Genomic DNA, 20,970 nt, shown 5'->3' with positions numbered 1-20,970 from the left:
TCTCTAGGCAAAAACACTTTGGCAAAATTCCCAAAGAACTGGAGGACAAGCTTGAGAAAAATTGAAAAAATAAAAATTAAAAATAAATAAGTAGGGATGTCTATATGTCTCAGTTAAGCGTCCAACTTCAGCTCAGGTTATGATCTCGTGCTTCACGAGTTTGAGTCCCACATTGGGCTCTGTGCTGACAGCTCAGAGCCTGGAGCCTGCTTCGGAATCTGTATCTCCCTCCCTCCCTCTCTCGCTCAAAAATAAATAAAACATTAAAAATAATTAACAATAAATAAATAAATAAAATGGAAAGGAAACAAAAAGTTAAATATGATCAGAAAGAAATATAGAAGCCAAGAAATAGAAATCCAACATATGTATAAATGGTATACATGAAGAGTAGAACTGCATATATAGAGCCCAAAATATTCAAAACCATAACAGAAGAAAATTTGCCTGAAAAAAAAATACCCAGATCTTTTCAATAATATTGATTCCCAAGAACAGCTGCTAGAGAATAATCCTCATCCATAGGTGGTTCAGCAAAACTACTAGACTTCATGTTTAAAGGAAGAATTTTACACAAGCCAAAAAGTCAAATCACCTACCGGGGGAAAAATCAGGCTGATCTCAAACTTGTCCAAACAACACTGAATCTAGTGGACAAACAAGGGGATGTTTGCTAAGTTCTATAAAGATATAATAGATAACACAGATATAATTCAAGTGTAAAGGCAACTTTTGGGCATTCTCAAAGATGAAAGAACTAGGGAGAGACAGCACCTGTTAGCCTTTCCTGAAAAACACTCAGTGATGAAATCCAGTCAACTAAGAGATGAATCAAAAGAAATAATTCAGGAATGGAGAGGTGCCTGGGTGGCTCAGTTGGTTAAGCGTCTGACTCTTGATTTTGGCCCAGATCATGATCTCAGGGTTTGGGGGACCAAGCCCTGCATCGGGCTGACAAAACAGAGCCTAATTGGGATTCTCTCTCTCCCTCTCTCTCTGCCTCTCCCCTGTATCATGCATTGGTATGCTCTCTCTCTCTCAAAATAAATAAATAAACTTAAAAAAATAATTCGGGAATGGAGATGCCATGCTGAAAATGATGGTGGCAAGACTGAACAAGTGGGAGAATCACGGTGACAGATGATTACAATCAAACCCTGACAATGTAAGGACAATGACAAAAATCTGAATCAAGGTATGAGGGTGAGAATGTGAGAAGAAACTGAAGTACTAATTATCTAATATGGGAAACAGGTAATTAAAAAAAAAGGAACCCTAGACTCTTAAAAGATTTTCATAATCTTGGTTTTCTTTAAAAAAAAAACTTAGAGGATTATTTGAGAAAATATTTCATCATAATGAAATATGTATGTAAAGTCCAGCAATTCCTTCATTTCAAGTTAAGTTTGTTTTTTTCTATTAAATTCACATAATGTCAAATTAGGCATTAGAAAAGTAACTTTGGCTTCTTAAAGATTTTCACAATCTTGGGTTTTGTTTTGTTTTTACTAACTGAAAAGGGCTATTTGGAAAATATTTCATTACAATGAAATGTTTATGTGAAGTTCAGCAATGTCTTCATTTCAAGTTTCTTTTTCTTCTGTTACATCTACATCAATCAAATTAAGCATAAAATTAAACATTAAACAAATAAAATGTAAACATAAAATTAAATCTGGAGTCCAGCAATTATCCAGTTTGATTTAATTGTGTTATGTTTGTGTAAGATTAAGCTATATTTATTTTAAGCTGTACATATCTGACTAAAAACAAGTAGAGAATGATCAAATGCCAATGAAATAATAGCCATCCATCTACTATCCATCCATCCATCTATCTGTATATATGAGTGTTTTTTAAGTCTATTCATTTATTTATTTTGAGAGAGAGAGTGAGCATGAGCAGGGGAGGGGCAGAGATAACAAATGTTTGTTGTTCAAGCAGCTACATTTTGTAGTAACTGTCAAGCAGCAATAGATACCTAATACACCATCTATTTGGTAAAGAAATATAAATCACAAGTTTTAGTTCTAATAACTGCAGAGTAGATTCTATCATGCTAACTCCTCTAAAAATAATAATTATAAATTCTCAACACAATAGTTATTAAATAGAAATGTAACATCTTAAGGTCATTGGAAAGCAACCAGAAGAAGACAGAGGCAGGCACGGGATTCAGTTCTTGAAAGATGGGAACCATATTAGGTATGATGCAAGTTTACGTAACTTTTCTTCTGGGGGAGCTCCCCAATTCTTTTCATATGGAGAGGCTAGAACTCAAGCAGGAAAGTGCAATCTAGCTCTCCTGGGGAGTATGGGATAGAGTTTGGGACTGCTAGAGCAGCTGGAAATTGAGATAAATCTCAGAAAGATGAGAGCTACAGAAGAGGACATATAAACTCCTCTCAAACACTTAGCTGTCCCCTGAGCTAAACGTGTTTGGGAAAGACTCTAAGAAGTTCAAGAGGAAAAGAACAGCTGGAAGCTGAATGAGCTGAGCAGATACTTCAGCTGCTGCCCATTACAGGGGAGTCAATTTAGCGTTTGAGTCTCGCCAAGTAAGAGGTTTTGGTAAACATTTCAGTCTTTCCACTGAAATGCCCAAAGGGTCACAATCTAAGAGTAAAGACCATGTGGTTGGGATAAAGAATTTTCCCTAAGGCTAAGAGCAAATCAGAAAGAGATCAACCATAAAAAAATTAATAATCAAACCATCACAAGTTCAAGTTGAGCTGACTGCTAGAACAAAACTGTACAGCATTCAAAGATCATAGAATGTAGTCTCTACAATGTAGCACAACAATGGCTAGCACACAGTAAAAATTTACCAGCCACGAGCAAAGAAACAGGAGCATATGACCCTATTCCTAACTCAACCATTAGAAATAACCACAAATAACCCAGATATTGGAATTAGTAGAACAAGTCTTTAAAGTAACTCTTCTAAATACGTTAAAGAATCTAAAACAAAAGATAGAAATAATGGGTGAAAAGAAGAAGAATCTCAGGAAAGATTTGGAAACAGTAAAAAGATGTCAAATGGACTTTGACAAAAGGAAGGCACAAGATCTGAAAGTTAAAAAAAAAAATCACTGGATGGATTTAACAACAGACTAGACACAACAAAAGATAGTATTAACGGACCTGAAGATAGTGCAATAGAAATCATATAATTTGCAACACACAGAGAAAAAAAGGACTTAAAAAAATGAACACAGCCTCAATTACCTGTAAGGTGTATCAAGCAATCTAACAACTATAATCCATGACCAAAGAGAGGAGAGAGAAAATAGGGTTGAAAAAAAATTAAACAATAGCAGAAATTTTTCCACGTTTGATTTAGACCAAAAAATAAGAACAAGCCACTAGGAAGCAAAGCAAACCCCAAGCTAGATAAACATGAAGAAAATTATACCAAAGGGCATTGTAGTCACAGGCAAAACACAGAAAGAAAAAAAAAAAAAAGAAATCACATTACATAAAGGGGGAACAACAACAGGGATTATAATGGACTCATCATCAGAAACAATGGATGCCAGAAGACAATGTAAGAACATTTTTAAAGTGTTGAAAGAAAAACCTGTCACATTAGAATTCTATGTGCAGAAAAATTTCTTTCAAAAATGAGAATAAAGCGTGCTTGGGTGGCTCAGTTGGTTATGCGTCTGACTTTGGCTCTGGTCATGATCTCATGGTTCACGGGTTTGAGGCCCATGTCAGGCTCTGTGCTGACAGAGCTGGCTTTGGATTCTGTGTCTTCCTCTCTCTCTGCCTGCTCCCCTGTCTCCCACTTGTGCTCTGTCTCTCTCTCTCTCTTTCAAAAATAAACATTAAAAAATAAATTAAAGGTGAGAATGAAATAGGGGGTGCCTGGGTGGCTCAGTTGGTTAAGTGTCCAATTCTGATTTCGGCTCAGGTCATTACCTCACAGTTTGTGAGATCAAGCCTTGAGTCAGGCTCTGTGTAACAGCACGGAGCCTGCTTGGGATTCTCTCTCTCCCTCTCTCTCTGCCCTTCCCCTGTTTGCCTGCGTGTGCTCTCTCTCTCCCTCTCTTTCTCAAAATAAATAAACTTTAAAAAATGAGAACAAAATAAAGACATTTTCAGATAAATGCAGAGTAAATTGTTACCAGTACACCTGCACCTCAAAAAACATGAAAAGAAATTCTCAGGCTAAAGAAAAATTGAAAGCAGATAGAAATCCAAAGCTAGAAAGTAAGGATGAGCACTGGGAATGGTAAATATGTAGGTAAATGTATTCCTTGCCATTAATATTTTCCAAGTCAACTGTTTAAAGCAAGAATAACAATGCATATGGGTTTATAACACATGAAGTAAAATATAAAAACAACAGCACAAAGGATGAGAGTGAGTGTGAATTCAAATAATCTGTTTTAGGCTCATACATGATACATGAAGTAGTATACTAGTAATTCCAGGTATATTGGAATAAGTTAGGATATACGCTTTAATTTCTCGAGCAACAGCTAACAACAACAACAAAAAGTTAAAGGGCCAAGCTCATGGTCAGTTCCATGGGCATCTCACAGAAGTTCTGTGGTATGCAGACTCAGAGAGGGAGTCTGTTAGGGGTGCCTGAAGGTTGCCCTGTCCAGGGGTGAGCTTGGAGGAAGAAGGGGTGGCTGCCTGTGTACAAGCATCTTTCGGGACATAGGTGCCACAAGTTCCCCGGGTCAATGCCAGCTTGCCCCTCCATGGCCAGCCCCACCCCATGGCCCGTAACCCTCTGTGGCACGCTCCATGCTGCAGATCCTATTTTGTTATCTGCACTTCCTCCATTCCCAGTTGAATTCTACCGTGTTGAGCTTGTGCCGTGTCCTTGTGGTTCTTCCCTCACTAGGTGCTTGCCCTGCCACGCTTGGGACCCCGTCTGCCTCTGTCATTTCAGTACTTGGTCCCATACTGTCTTTTGTGTTCACGCTGTTCATCCCAAAGACCCGTGGAGCTCTTGGGGGTCCCGGGTTGTGTCGGTCTTATCCTTATTCTCCCCTTCGATGGCGAGCACGGTATCACAGTGTACAGTTCATGCTCAAAGATATTAAATGCATTATTAAAATATATTCCTGTCCTCCAGCCCTGGTCATAGAAGTGATCTCTTCAGAATTTGGGCAACTTGGGTATACGATTTTGTAATGAGTATGGAGCAAATCTCGTTGAGCAAGAACAAACCATATTCGTGTGTACTTCTCTGGAGGTTCTTTATCTCCGTTAACTCTGCTGGCTGCTCATCACAGTCCACAACACAGGTGTTACCTATCTGCCTGACTCCAGAACCCTCTACACCAGCACTTCTCAAACTGTCATTTTTGTCACACCCTCTAGGGATTTTATTAGAATGTAGATCCTGACTCAGTAGGTCTGGGATGGGGGTTAGGATTCTGCACTTTTAATAGCTCCCAGAGAATGTCAGTGGTACCAGTCCAGGGTCTTTGGGGGAGCAGGGCTCAGACAACCCCAAAGGTGGGGTTCACCTCTCACTTACAACAACGCAAATCACTTTTTTTCTGCCTCTGAGTTCCAGAAGGAGGAATGGAATTGTTCAGAGGCTCCCTGCAGACTTAGCCCTGAGCCAATGCTTTCATGCATGGCATCTCACTTCATCCTTGTAACAGACCCAGCAGGCCAGCTGACTCTGCCATTCTTCCTCCACAAGTGAAGGAACCGAGGCTCAGAGAGGTCCAAGGACGCACAGCTAGTGGGTAGTAGGAGTGGGATTGGTTCCAGGGTCAGCCTGGTCCTACAGTTCATGGAGAGACTTCTTAGGAGTATTCATGCATTAGAACCTCCAGGGAGAACTTAAAACATCTCAACATCTGTCCACAAAGGAGCATCCAGGTGACAGAGTGTCCAGATTTGGTCTGCCGGACATACCCTTGGTGGTTAATGTTATCATAAAGTGATAAATCCGAGTCACTTCAAAGATTTCCAAGGGAAAGGGCAGGCAGGGCATACTAGTTAAGTAAAAGCTGAGGACTCTCTTTTCAAAATTCAAGAAGTCCGCTAAGGACTGGGTGATCCAGAGAACCCGTGGCCCAACCTCTCCACCTATGCGGCTCCTAGTAGACCTGAGGGGGTCAAAGACAAAAGGCAAAGTCATCTGAGCAAAGGCAAAGCAGCAGGGAAGGCAGCATCCTCGCATGCCGTTGAATGAGCATGAGCACCTCCAAACTGAGAGTCCCATGTGAGGACAGCGGTGCCCCCAAACCATCTGGACGGTCAGGGACCATTCACGCTCGTGGCATGTACCTGCTCAGTTCCCAGTCATTTCATTACCTCGGAGTACTTGCTGACTGCCAGTCTGAATTGTCAAACTGCCAGGCTCAGGTGGGGAAGGCAGACTGTTCTCAAGCCTTCTCCTAGCAAGGGTGGCTTCACTCACAAATGGGGAAGCCCAAAAGTGGAAGCAGAAACACCTGGGGTTTTCATAACTGTCCAGAAGAGAGCTGGGCACATAGTGAGTATGAGGAATGCATTCAGTATTCTAAGGATCCTGAGTACCTAACAACGGTTAAGTCAACCATGTCGTAACTGTTTGACATTGCTCCTTACAGGGACCTGGAAGAGCTGACCCCCATTGCCTGTAGTGAACAAGATGGCAGGACAGCTACATTCAGGGGACACTTCATGAAGCAGAGTTGCCATGGGCTGCCCATAAGTCATGAGTGGACTGAGCCAAAGGGAGAGGCGGGGAGAGTTCTTTGGGGTGATGGGAAGAATGTTCCAAGTCCAGGCGTAAATTGGGAAGAGCACGTGTGACTGGGGGACACTATGACAAATGTCCTTTGGCTAATGCTGAGGGGCAGGGGCAGGAGAAGTGGGCCACCAGGCTCGAGCAGGAGTTGGGGCAATGAAAGGCCTTGGTCCCAGGTAAAGACGGTACAGTGTGTTGTGAATGTTACAGGGAGCCGCCATAGGGCTCTGAGCAGCAGGGAACCAACGTGGTCTGGTTGACCATGGTGAGTCAGACTAGCAGGATCGGAAAAGAGAGAGAGGGTGCCTTTCTGATGGCTTTTCAGCCAAAACAGTGAGCGATGCCTCTGCCTCCAGGTCCTGGGCACTGAGTGCTGGCTGCCTGGCCGTGGCACACGGGCACGAGGCTTCAGGCTGTGGCCAGGCCAAGGCCAGAGGCACAGCTGCTGAGCCCTGCAGGGAGGGACCCCCAGCGCCCCTGCAGCGGGCCCTGAAGCTCCCAGGCTGTGTGCTCCCGGACCTTACCTCCTATTTTCGCATTGTATGCTATGCCCACGATGCAGTATGAGTTGTTGGCTGAAGCAGCGACCTCTCCTGCGCACCGGGTGCCGTGTCTGAAGCAGAGCAGAAAACAGAGTCAGGGCTCAGCCCCCTGATTTGTAGCGGGTTCGGTGCAAGGCTGGGGTCTCCTACAAGGACAGTCAGTTATCCCTAAGTCCAGATGGGACACAAAAGCCTATGTCCTGCCTCCTTCTCTCCTCGACACCACTTACCCTGCCCCCCATGGCTGGCTCCTCTGGGAGGGGGCACCAGGCCAGGGTTTGCATAGACCTGGGCGGTCCTGTCCCCGCCACACCGGCACGGACAGGCAGGCAAACAGGACCTTCCCGCCACCCCGCAAACTGTGAGCACCTGCTCGGGGGTGGCTCTTCCCCATAACCCCCAGGCCGAAGTGAGGGGCTCCTGCTCCCAGCACCCAGGGTCCCCGGGCTCCCCCACCCTGAGCTATGCATTCACACGACTGACAACACACCGCTTTTGGCACATTGCAGGTGTGGTGTAAACATCTGCCCGGCTGACGGGACGGAAGAAAGAACAAATGTGTTTCCTGTGTACCTGCCACCCCCATGCTCACCTGCAGAGAGCCCCCCCTTCACCTCCATGGCCATTTAAGCCGGAGCTGAGGAAGAGTGCTCGAAATTGGACACTCAACAGTAGCGGAGGGACTATGAAGAAATTACCAGAAAAAACAAATTGCTTTCCTCGGTAATGACTCCATTTTCCAACGTGCTGCATCCAGGCAATTCCTCTAGCAGAGGCCAAAATACGGGCGAGTTTAAACAGCACATCTTTGAGGAGAGTCCACAGGGGATTAGAATCATTGATTCAAATTTAAAACCGTCTTTTAAAAGAGTCCTGGGTCTGCGTGCTACCCTCTGGTGGGGGGGTCATTTGTCCTTCTGTGGACCTCGTGCGGCCCCACGGCCAGGGCTGTTCACAGTGTCACGGAGCTCCATGTCTCGCCCAGATTCAATCCTATCCTTCATGGGTCACTGCATCGCGTCTGGATCATTCCTCCCTGCCCCCTGGATGTGTGGCGGGGAAATGAGGCACCCTGCGCCCCAGGCGTGCTCGCTGCTGAGCAGGAAGGGGCACCTTGGGACGTGAGGCAGGAAAGCAGCCCTCAGGGCTGGGGCCTTGGCGGGCTCTGGGGAGCTCTGTGTCTGTTGTGTTGAACATATCAGCCTGGCCAAACCTCCCTGCACAGCACAGAGAGGGCACCAGTATTTGAACCTCACTAGGGACTCTACAGAAAAGCAAAACACTATATGGAGGGAGAATGCACCTTGGCAAGCATCATGTTAGAAGAGGGAGGGAAGAAAAGGGCTTTTGTTCTTTTCCTCTAAATATTTTTGGAGGGATGGTAAGAGCTTAGGGCATGGGGCACGCTAGCAGAGAGAAGACAAGCAGGACGCAGCAAAGTGAACTCCCAGGAGCAGGTTTGCGAAGCTGGACGCTACCCCCAGGACTGCCACTAACAGCACACAAGTCACCTAGCTCTCCAGATCCTGCCGCCTTCATTTGCAAAGTGATGAGAAAAACCATGATGGCTGCACGCCCACAATATGCGTATGCGGTCTTCGCCTGTCCGCTCGCCCGTCTACAACCCTGGGAGATAGGGAGCACTGTCTCCACTGCAAAGTCTCTAAGAGACTGAGAAGGAGCCACACAGCCAGGAATGGTAGAGCTGGGGTTTGAACCCAGATTTATCCAACATCCCTCATGCATGCCCCACCTCTCTCATAAGGTCACAAGTGGCGACAAAAAAAGCTCAGCATGTGACCTCTGTGTTCCAATAGGCCCAACTGCTGTCTTAACACAATTGGTCATGGAGACCACTAGATTCAAGGGCTATTCCTTTCCAATATTCCGAAAAGGCTGGAAACAGGAACAATGTTGGCCAACATCCATTTCTAGCTGAACATCCATTTCTTGCTTCTTCCCTAAGACACAAAGTCCACAGAAGGTGTCTTGGGCCTGAAGGGCTGTGCGGGTCTGGCTTCTGGCTCCCGGGTTAGTCCCAGACACTGGCCAGGCTGCCCCATCACCCTTCTGGAATCCCTACTGGGGGCCAGTTCAATAGTGATTCTGTAGGGAGAGGGACAGGCAAGTAAGGAAAGAGGAGACAAAGTGACATACTTATTTTCATTGCTGGCATCATATCGTGGGGATGGGTCATAATCATTTCCGTTGACATCATAGCTGGCGTAGGAATCCTAAGAGACGAAATCTTAATGACTGAGGGAAATTAAAGCATGCTTTAAATGTTTTTATGCAACTATTAGAAAGTTAGAGAAAAACACACACTTGGTGCTCTCGTATGATAATTATCATATTACATATATTCTTATTGTGGTAAAATGCACACAACAAAATGTACCACCCTAACCATTTGAAAGTATAAAGTTCAATAGCATCAGACTTCAATGGTTACTCAACATCACCACCATGCATCCCTGGACATCTTCGTCTTACAAAACTGACACCCTGCACCCATCAGACACTAGCCTCCCCCTCCCCCAGCTCCTGGGAACCCCCACCCTACTTTCTGTCTCTATGAATTTGAGTTCTCTAGGTGCCTCAGATAAACAGAATCATACAGTATTTGGGGTTCTTGTGTGTGTGTGTGTGTGTGTGCGCGCGTGACTGGCTTCTTTCATTTTTTTAAGTATGTATGTATGTATGTATGTATGTATTTAGAACAAGCAGGGGAGGGGCAGAGACACAGTGAGAGAGAGAATCCCAAGCAGGCTCTGCGCCTCAGGGCAACTTGGGGCTGAAACTGATGAACCGTGAGATCATGACCTGAGTTGAAATCAAGAGTCAAATGCTTAACTGACGGAGCCACCCACCCAGGCGCCCCTTATTTCACTGAATTCCTCAAGGTTCATCCATTTTGCAGTATGTATCAGAATTTCCTTCGTCGTATACTTTTAATATGTATGTCTTTGTTTATATATCCATAATCATAGTATTCATATAATTTCATATCTTCCTTCTAAAACACATAAAAGTCCTCAGTTGTTGACTTCAAAACTGTCATTTTAAAGGGCTGCATGAGGTCTATGAAACAGATACGACATGGTTGACTTAACCATTGTTAGGTACTCAGTGTCCTTAGGATACTGAATGCATTTCTCATTCTCACTATGCGCCAGGCTGTCTTCTTGACATTTATGAAGACATTTAATCCTTACGATAACCTGATGAGATACCATTTTACAGATGGTGACACTGAGGCACAGAGAAGTGAAGCAACCTGCCCAAGGTCTCAGAGCTAATCAGCTGCAGAGCCAGAATAGGAACTCAGGCAGTTGGGTCCAGAGCCCAGGCTTTAATCACGTCCTGTTCCTTGTTGCTCATGTTAGTATGACGATCATCCACACATGTGTTTCTGAATTCTTTAGGATCTATTCCCAGAAGTACATGTGACTCCTCAAACATCTAAAAAAATTGTTCTGTGAAATCCTGGGCTCCAGGAGGCAGAGGGAAGTATGGTTTGTCAATCCTTCTCAACATGGTTTTCTGTATTATTTGTTTGTTTAGAGCATGAATGAGGGAGGGGCAGAGGGAGAGGGAGAGAAAGAATCTTAAGCAGGCTCTATGCTCAGCACAGAGCTCAATGCGGGGCTCAATCTCATGACCATGAGATCATGACCTGAGCTGAAATCAAGAGTCCAACATTTAACCCAGGTGTCCCTCTATATTGTTTAATACAGTGGGTGAGGGGAGAGAAATGGCACCTTATGGTTTTTAAAATCTGGATTTATTTAATGACTAGCATGGTTGAATATCCTTGCACGTTTCTGGGTTTGACTTACATAATTCGGGGCCAGGTCGGGGTGATTCCTCTCTATGCCATCATCAAGGATGGTGACCACCACATTTTTGCCCGTGTAGCCCTTCTTCCACGCTGCCTGGACGTTCATTTCTGACCGGCAGCGGCTGTTCTTGTCGCCACAGTGCTGTAGGCACAGAAGACACAAAGCCCCCCCAGCATGGGCACTCCTTGCGCCCATACTGTGGCATGAGATAGACATACCATACCGTGTAAATGCAGTAGGGGAGGAAACATTTCTCCATGCCTTAGCAGAAAGACTCTCCCACGCATTTCCAGGAAGCACTCCACATGCTTTCTGCACCCGGCAATCTACCTGCCCATTTTCCCAGGGCATTATCTCCCTTTTTTTGGGGGGGGGCGTGGCTCTCATTTCACTATTAGTCCTGAGTTTGCCTTAAATCACTCCCCTGCTCAAGGGCTCCACCACCACCCCCTGGAGACTTTCACATAATTTCTAAAAAATTTTCATGAGAAAGTTTGTGCTACCCAGCATTAAAAAGTAGGGGTTTCTCACCCATATGAAGTGTGTCTGTTTCGAGTTGTCGTGAGAATTTAGCTTTGCTGGGGGAACTGAACCCATCTCGGGAACACAGCGCTGCCGATGCCCTGGGGGCAGCAAGGCCCACACCCTACTCACCATGTACCACATGTTGGACCAAATGGGGTCGTTGAAATAGAGGGCCTGAGGGTCACCTCGCACCTGCCTCTTCACCCTGCGTTTAACTTCTTGTTGTTGGAGCCATTTCACCTGGCAGGGAGAAATGAGGTTACTCTTCATTTTAAAGAGGATCTCATGATCACCTGTAGCTTCTCTGTGGGTGCTACAGGTGTCCTTTTTCATGAATATCTGTGGCATAGGGGTCTTGGATGGTAAACACCAAGGAGACATTTTCACTCCTAGTGACAATATTTAAATCTGAGAACTTGTCTGTGTATGTGGCAGGGAAAACAGTGCCACTCTCATAGGTTTTGAAATCGTTCTATTAAAATGAAAAAAATCCAACAAAAACAAAAACAAAAAAAAGCAAAAAAAGACTTTGTGGAATTGCCAGCAAATTGTCTGGTGACCCTTGTCCCAGAATATGAAGGAACTCCATGTATAAGAATGGTGAGACCAGAGCAATTGATCAAATGGTTATTGGCAGTTGGAAGCAAGATATTCTACAGAAAGGACAGGAATAAGTAAATTATAGTAATCCATACTTTGGAATTTTTAGCAGCCACTGGCAACATGGTACCAAAACAAGCACAGAGAAAGATCTAGAAAGAGGTACAGTAAAACATTAATAGCAGCAAATCTTTGTTGGTGATATTATTGCTAATTTAAAATTTCTAAATTATTTTCAGGGTTTTATAAATCTTCATTTGGCATAACTTGCCTTCACCACCAAGGAAAATAGTTTGAGAGGGAGTATACTTGGTATTTAAGAGCAGGAATCTAGGAGCCTCCTTGCCTAGATTCAAAACCCAGTCCCATACTCACCAGTGGTATGACTTAGAGTGGTCTGGTAACCTCCCTGGCCTCAGTTTGCTCATCTGTACAATGGGCATCATAATGGGTTGTCATGAGTGGGCACTGGCATATGAACTGGTGTACATAAAGCGCTCACATCTGTGTGTGTGTGTGTGTGTGTGTGTGCTTGTGTGTGTGTGTTTAAGAGTTCTTCAAGGTGGAAGAGTTTTTTTTTTTTTTTTAACTTTTAAAAGATCATGGGGAAAAGAATTCCCATGCCCTGAGGTGAAGCATTTTCTTGGTCCTGCTGCCATGGTCTGATTCAGTAATGGCTCCCTCTGGGGCTCAGTCTGGTGCTGGGGTGGAGACAGGCAGGATGAGGGTGCCTGGGCCCTGCTCTTGGGAGTTTGTGTTCTAGTTGGGGGCCCCCCCATCAAGCAGCCCAGAGTGTGATGCAGGCTCTGAGGTAGCAGATGGTGGCACAGGGCAGGGAAGGTAGAAGAGGAGGAAAGGGGGGGTTGGGAGCTTCAAGGGTGGGGCAGTGGAGGCCGAGGGTGACCTGGAGGCCAGGCAAAGATGGTCAGGCTCAGCTCCACGGCTGCCACAGCCCACTGTGGGAGCCACACCCAAGGCAACTCTTGAAGGGAATAAAGGCACCCAAGGGTAGAGGGGCAAGACACCTTCCCTCAGACCTCTCTTGGCCTCGACTTCCCCACACTGTCCTGAGGGAGGAAAGTGGAACAGTCCCATACCCAGCCTTATATTTAAGGGTGGGGATTGATCTGCAAGGCAGCCTTCGTTGACAGGACCAAATGCTTACGAAGAAGTACCACAGCCTGTCCCACCACTAATGAGCTCTGTACATGAGACCCCAGTAGACCAGGTTCCTTAGAAACACTATAAACAGGGGTGCCAGGGTGCCTCAATTGGTTAAGTGCCCAACTCTTGGCTTCCACTCAGGTCATGATCTCACTGTTCGTGAGTTTGAGTCCCACATGGGGCTCCATGCTGATGTTGCACAGCCTGCTTGGGATTATCTCTATATCTCTGCCCTTCCCCTGCTTGCACTCTCCCTCTCTCTCTCTAAACAAATAAACTTAAAAAAAAAGAAAGAAAGAAACACCACAAGCCTCTCAAAAACAATTTCAGACCAAGTACTAAAACTAACCCCCACCCCAAGTCCTAGATAATGTAAAATTCCCATGGAGAGATACTTCTATGAAAACTATACAACAAGATATTTTGTTCATAACACTCTCTGATGGCATTTTGCAACTTCCCCAAGTATCACTGCCTGAACCAGAAATATTGACTTATAAAATACCTAAGGTAATATTTCCTAATCTGCTAAATATCCCATTACAGAATAAGGTGTTATGTATCCCACTGATGGCTCCAAGCTCCCTGGGATGTTCCCATCCATCTTGCCCCACTGACTCACCACCCATCTTACTACCGTCCAGCACCTTCTGACTTCTATGGTCACCAGGCCCCACCTGCAGTTACAAAGGAGGAAGCGAACTCTCTTCCAAGCCCGAGTGGGTGACTTCCCCAAATCAGGTGACATGGGAAAGCATGTCGCCAGAAGTCACAAAATAGTCCCCTAGTGGGATGAAGAGCGTGGGCATCCTGGCTCGAATCATGACTGGACTCTGGGTAATAACCCAACGTTAACACAAGTTCTGAGGGTAGGCTGTGATGGCACAGGTTCCATGGCACAGTTTGGGGCTCTCTCTTTAGCGTGGTCTCAGGGACAGCCCTCTCTCCTGTGCCAGGTCATTATGAGTCTTTGACAGCCAGTGAGGCACTGTCAGGCCAATGGAACTGAATATAACAAATTATTCAGATGGAATCACAGGTGACCCTACTGTCACAGACTGATTCAGCCAGTAGTCACTTGGTCTGGGCTTCCCATTTTCTTTCTCTTGGCTCCAATCACTGCCTCGTTTCTCATCCAACCACAGAGAAGTACAAGAGGATCCTGGATTCCTGTATCCTGCCTTTTGCCAGGTCTACCTGCCCTGATTTCCCTGTGGTTGCATATTCAGTTGCCTGCTCAACAAAGTTGCATTGAGTTTTACTGTGTTTCTGATGCATAAGTACCACTGGGTCCCATCCAGGACCAAAGCACCCTCCCCTGTGCCCCCAGCTCAGATACAGAGTTCTGTAGATGGCCCTCAGGTTGGAACCCAGGGTCCAATGGCCTGTCTAGGAAGGTCAGAGTGCTGATGACCCAAACCACGTGACTAAAACATTAACTCTCCCTTCAAATAGTATCTGTACCTGTCCTTGCTAAAGGGGTTACCCATGAAGAGTGATGTGATTCACGAGAAAGGGATACATGGTTTAGGATCTCCAAGGAGGTATCACTCACGGAATAGATTCTTCTGCAGATCTCGAGGACAAATATGGTGGAACAGTGAAGTGGTCATGATAGTGAGTATCAAGCCTGGGAGGGAGACTGAGGCTAGTTTCCCTTATGCACATGATTATCTTTATTAGAAAAGGCAACCTAAGATCCTTTGCGGGGTTTCAAGTATTTTTCATAATATTTCTCTGGTAGTGTACCTGGGCTGTCCATTTACATTGAAGCTTCACTTGTCACCTATCCAGATCCCTCAGAACTTCCCTGGGAGGTGTTCCGCCTTTCTCTTGGGAAAAGATGCAGGGGAGGAGACAATAGCACGCATGATCTACCTTTCAAGGCCACAGACTAGAACTAAACTAAACTCAAGTAAGACTGCAAATGAATGGACCTGGAGCACGATAAAATATATTTAGTGTCTATGTATGCCTGGTAAGAGTTGAGCCCAACCTCCTTACGAAGAGAACAGGCTGATCGTCAAATCTTCAGGTCTTTGGATTGAAGGAAGGGGGAAATGCTGCACACAAGAAAGAACCTGCTTGTTGTAATTCGCCCTCTGTAGGTTTTCCAGTGGGTTGATGGTGGCCTCTCAAAAGGTATGTCCACCCAGAAGTAATTAAAGTTAAGGAGCTCCAGATGAGATCACCCTGGATTATTTGGATGTGCCCTAAATTCCAATGACAAATGTCCCCATATAAGAACACAGGGGAGAGGGGCCTGGGTGGCTCAGTCAGTTAGTCAGCTCAGGTCATGATCTCACGGTTCGTGAGTTTGAGCCCTGCATCAGGGTCTCTGCTGTTAGCGCAGAGCCTGCTTCAGATCCTCTGTCTCCCTCTCCCTCTGTCCCTTCCCTGCTCTCTCTCTCTTTCAAAAAAAATAAAATAAACATTAAAAAAATGGCAGGGGAGATTAGAGACACAAGAGGACAAGCCCTTGGGAAGACAGAGACAGAGGCAGAGGTGGGAGGGACACAGCCACAGGCCCAGGAGCAGCTGGAGCCACCAGAAGCTGGAAGAGGCAAGAAAAGATTCTCAACGAGAGCCTTCAGAGGAGCTACCGCCATGTCGATACCTTGAGTTCAGACTTCTGGACTCCAGATTGTGAGACGATAAATTTCTATTGTTTCAAGCCACCCGGTCTGTGATCATCTGTTACGGCTGTCCTTACAGAGTAACACAGGTTTAAATCATGGCCTTAATCAGGGCTGAGAGTTTTAAATATTTGAAAATCCATGAGGCTGTCCTGCAGAAGGAGGATCTGAGAGCCCAGGTTTGGCCAGACCTCCCCTCTCGCTGCTGGTGACGAGAACACACAGGACCCCAGAGGAGGGACCACAGTGGCCGAGGCTGGGTGCTGAGGCCGAGTGCACTGGGCCGGGGAGAGATGCTCCAGGCAGAGGCTCTTGACCAGTATTTTAAACGCTGGAACAGCTGTCCTGGTGCACCCCCTGAGGCCAGCTCTGACTAGAACCACTTCCCACACAGACCTGGAGCCCTGGCCCCGACTGCTCCTTCCCCGGTAAGCCACAGGGCACCCAACACCTCTCCCCACCGCCACCTCTCACATTGCAGCTGCCCCCAAAGTGAGCCTGCTCCCCACTCAGGCCCCACTCGGCCTGCTGATTCTCCCTTCTAGCTCAGTGGCATGAAAACGCACCCATTCTCCAAATCAGAACAAAACTGGAATCTGCCCCAATGTGAGGGCCTCACATTCAGTCTGCTAGAGGTGTCAGGGTCCTGTCCCCTCTTTTTATGGCCGTGGCCAGTGCCCCTTGTGTCTGGGTGGTCACAGGACTGTCAGGGTGTCCCTGCCCCAGGACCAATGCAGAAATGCAAATCTGACCCCCTGACCCTCACTCTACCCCAGGTCACTCTCTCCTGGTCTTCCACATCCAGCAGCAAGTGTCCAAGGCTGAGCTGTGCCACAAGCTCTATGCCTTCTGACTGGCGTGTGCTCCCTGCCTTTGCTGGGCCATTTCCCTGTATTCACTTTGTGTGTGTGTGTGTGTGTGTGTGTGTGTGTGTGTGTGTATTAATTTTGAGGCAGGGCAGAAAGAGAGGAAGAGAGAGAATCCCAAGCAGGTCTGTACCATCAGTGCAGAGCCCAATGCAAGGCTCAAATTCATAAACCATGAGATCATGACCTGAGCTGAAGTGGGAGACTTAATGGACTGAGCCACCCAGGCACCCCTGCATTCATCTTTTAACCATTATGCACCCTGGAAACCTTGTCTGACATCCAGGCTGGCTGTTGAGGGGCTCCTAGACTCCCCTGCATGTCTCTTTACCAGCGCCTTTGCCCCACAATGTGGACATTATCTGTTCAGGGGCCCTCATTTCCTCAGTCATGTTAGCAAATACATGCCCTGTACCACGTACTTCTCAGCAAAGATAGGCTGGACCGAAGTACTCTCCTCTTTCTCACTGAAAAGGCAGATTAAAAACGGATGCAGGCTGAATACAAACTTAGGTGTGCATCTGCCAGAGGTCAAGGGCTTGTCCTGCACCTCATTCTTCCAACACTGGCCAGTCTGTAATTGGACATACCTGGGGGTTGGGCTGATGCCCCTCTGCTCCCCACTGGCCTGGATTTTGCTCACCCCTGTATTTCAGTGTATCAGGCAACGCGTGGCACAGAATGGAAGCTCACTAAATGCTTTCTTGAACGAAGGAGTGCTGTTAAGTGACTACATTACCGATTACAAATATAGCATAACTACAAGTAGACTTTTAAAAACATATTTCAGAGGAGAAAATGCGATGGAGTCTCAAGGACCACCCGATGACCTTGGTTGATCATTCGTGGAAGATCAACGGGAAATGATCTGGAGCCAGAGCAATGTTTGCCAAAGGCCACGTCTGGCCCAAACGCAAATCATCTCTCTTAGCAAACCTGTATAGACCTGTATAGAGTGTCTTGATTTCTTCAAAGTCATATTTTGAAGGTGGAACTTCACACTGACCCTTTTCTTTTTATCTACTTTTTTTTTTTTTTTGGTACGTTTCTTGCTAAACATGCAGCATATTTATCATAGAAAGTTATTTGCTCTGGGGGAGAGAATTCTAGTCATGCAGAAGACTTCATAATCTTCCCAAGGTTATGTGAATAGCACTTCTCCCTTTTGCCGGCCTGCCCCTCCAGCTTTCTTCTGGAGAAGTCAAATTAAAACTAGGCATCTGGTGAATGCCATTCTGTAGATAAGATAAGACAAAATTTAAAGATGTGTATAAAGAGCTAACAGAAATGAGCAGGATCCCACTAGATGGCCTGCGGGTGTCATGGGTTATCAGTGCTCCTGGGCTGTGAATTGGCCAAGCGTTTTGGCAGGCGTGCCTTGGGCAGACCTGGTCATGTTCTCTTCCCTGGGGCCACAGGCATGCTGCCAGACCAGAAGCTGGCCTAGCACATCTGCTGTAGGTTTGACAAGTGACAAAGGGGCTTATTTTGTAGCTTCCTCCCATAAGCCAATGACACCAGGGAGAGCATGAAAACCCAGCCACATTCTACCCGAAGCCACCATGTGCCCGTGTCCTGCTGTAAAGCCCTCAACAGCTCACAGGGGCCCCTCTAGGGCTTGAGAAGTCTCAGGAACTTGGTGGGAGCTGGAAAGTCCTAGAAGGGGGCTCCAGAGTCTTTGCTGTGAGATGGAGCTAAGGCAACAAAGGCCATATGCAGAGATCCTTGACCCCACCCCCTCTCGTGTCCCCACTACCTCAAGGGGAAGAGCACGCATTTGACTCAAGCTGCTAAAATCCTTGACATGCCTTGTATGCTCAGTTTGTTGAAAGTTAATTCTATACAGGTTCTGGTTTCCATGCACAGTTGTATCCAGCACGTGGGAGCCAATTCTTGCCAGCTCTCTGTTTCCTTTCTCTTTCTCCCTTAGCATCATCAAAGGGAAGGACAGTTTGCTGAAGGACAGGGCATTCCCTCTACTGTTCACCTTGAGTAAGCCAGCCCCTGAATGTAGACCAGGGAAAATCTGTGGAAGAAGTCCAGACCCCTGAGGGTCCAGGTGCCATCAAATCCTAAGACCTCCTTCCAGGGAGAAGCAGAAGTAAAGTAGGTGATAAGTCTCTGACTCACTTCCCCTGTGGGAGATTGCCTGAGCTTCCGCCTCCAATCTGCAAAGTCAAGGGGTCGGCTCAGCCCACTCCAAAGACCCTTTGGCACTCAATGGTCTGTGATGCTTAGATCTTGATTCCCATCAACACTGGACCCCTCTCAACATCTTGTCCCAACACTTGTTGGGCCAACTTTCAACCAGGTGAAGAGTTAAGTAAGAAGCCAACTCACTGAGTGAAGAATTTAAAGAAAGAAAAACACTGCTCCCTGACAAGTTCATGTGACCTTACGGTTTTCAAGGTCGCCCCTCTCTCATGATAGGCAATGGTTAATGCATATGTGACAACAGCAGGAAGCTAAGGTGGGCCTTCTTGCCCCAGGGCCCAGGGTCCCTCAAGAATGGAAGGACAGCCTATGGTCCCAGGAAACCCCAGAAACTACTGGCAAAGTGGTGTGGATATGAGCACATGATTTCTTTCTTTTTCTGGAGAGAGAGAGAGAATCCAGAAGTTTCATCAGCTTTTCAAAAAGGGATCTATGATTCTAAAATGGGTAAGAACCATTTAAACTCAGCTAGGCTCATGGAGTAGAAAGTAGATCGGGGCTTTCCATGTGAGGATTTGAGAAATGGAGAAATAGAGCAGCACTGATGTTCCTGGGGAGCAGAGGGGACCAGCCCCACAGGCAAGCAATGATTAGACAGCCTCACTATAGCCTGTCTCAGTGAGATGCCCAAGCCTACCTGAGTGTATCACCTTGGGGCGGGGTAGGGGATGCTGAGCTGCTATGGCAGTTGCTCAGCTGGAAACCCAGCAGCCAGGGCAGCATAAGAGGGAGAGGAGAAGGAAGATGAACCAACAAAATAAAGGGTATTTTAACTTGGCGTAGAAACCTACCTCCTTCCTCCCCCAGTGGCATGGAGGCACCTGGAAACCTAGCCCTTCCCCACTTCCTCATTCTACAGCCACAACTGAAACAATGTGTAGACCATGTCTCCTATTCTTGCCATCTGAGCTGAACTACCTGAGCCAAAGGATGACTGCTTTATATTGGTGAGAGATGATGGTACTCATTCTGCCCATATTGGAGACCAGTAGGTGTGAAAGTACTTTGGAAAATTGGGTCTATTCTTTCATTTATAAGTTAGTTCTTACTTGGCTGAAATGAAAGAGAGTTAACCCTTGTTCTCCCTGACCCTCTTGAGCATCACCTGCCTCTACTCATGGACAATGGGGCAGGTAGCCAAAGCCTAGGTCCCCCGCGTTCACCAACCAGATACTGGTCAGCACGCCTGGTATCCAGCCAGTATTGTCTGTACTTTTGTCATTGTAGGCTTTAGTGATACAGGATGCAGCTTAATTAGCTCATCTGGGCCCTTTTTAGGATTTTTATTATTTTTTTTAATGTTTATTTATTTTTGACAGAGAGAGAGAGAGAGAGAGAGAGAGAGAGAGAGAATGAGTGGAGTTGGGGCAGAGAGAGAGGGAGACACAGAATCCGAAGTAGGCTCCAGGCTCTGAGCTGTCAGTACAGAGACCAATGCGGGGCTCGAACTCACAGACTGCGAGATCATGACCTGAGCCAAAGTCGGGCGCTCAGCTGACTGAGCCACCCAGATGCCCCAGGATTTTTGTCATAATGTTACCAAGGCAGGGCACAAGTCACATCTAAAGTAGTTACATAAAAAGAAGCTGATAAACAAATGATAACAGATATAACTTGCTTATGTGAACCTACTCTGTGCAAATTGAGATATGTTTCAATAAACATTTACTAAGTGTCTGTCTACTATTTGCTGGGTAGTCTGCTGGACCTGCATGGGAATAAAAACAACTAAGATGCGGCCTTGGCCCTCAAGAACTTTACAATTCACTGGCAAGAGATGGGCTTACATGCTTTTAACTGTAAGCTCCTCCACCTCAGGTCAGCTCACCTCCCCATCGCCTCTCCTTGGGTTCTGGAAAACTTAACAGT

At 46.2% G+C, this 20,970-nt stretch overlaps 1 protein-coding gene across 3 annotated transcripts in view; it reads right to left on the bottom strand.

Annotated features, from left to right (window-relative positions):
• The window catches only part of PCSK6 (proprotein convertase subtilisin/kexin type 6), a 190,622-nt gene that overhangs the window by 113,737 nt on the left and 55,915 nt on the right, over positions 1 to 20,970 (bottom strand). For all 3 annotated transcript variants that reach the window (XM_047086733.1, XM_047086734.1, XM_047086735.1), the window contains exons 3-6: positions 11,751 to 11,861; positions 11,094 to 11,237; positions 9,412 to 9,488; positions 7,237 to 7,325 (exon numbers count right to left, since the gene is read on the bottom strand). In XM_047086733.1, coding sequence (XP_046942689.1) covers positions 7,237 to 7,325; positions 9,412 to 9,488; positions 11,094 to 11,237; positions 11,751 to 11,861 — 421 coding nt within the window. The remainder of the gene's footprint in view (positions 1 to 7,236; positions 7,326 to 9,411; positions 9,489 to 11,093; positions 11,238 to 11,750; positions 11,862 to 20,970) is intronic.

The sequence above is a fragment of the Lynx rufus genome, unplaced genomic scaffold (genome assembly GCF_022079265.1).
Source record: "Lynx rufus isolate CCGP_SWC_20201006 ecotype Redwood Valley unplaced genomic scaffold, mLynRuf1.p SCAF_21, whole genome shotgun sequence".
In the NCBI taxonomy this organism is placed as follows: Eukaryota; Metazoa; Chordata; class Mammalia; order Carnivora; family Felidae; genus Lynx; species Lynx rufus.
The sequence above is the reverse complement of the archived record's forward strand: the minus strand, read 5'-3'. Positions and strand labels throughout refer to the sequence as shown.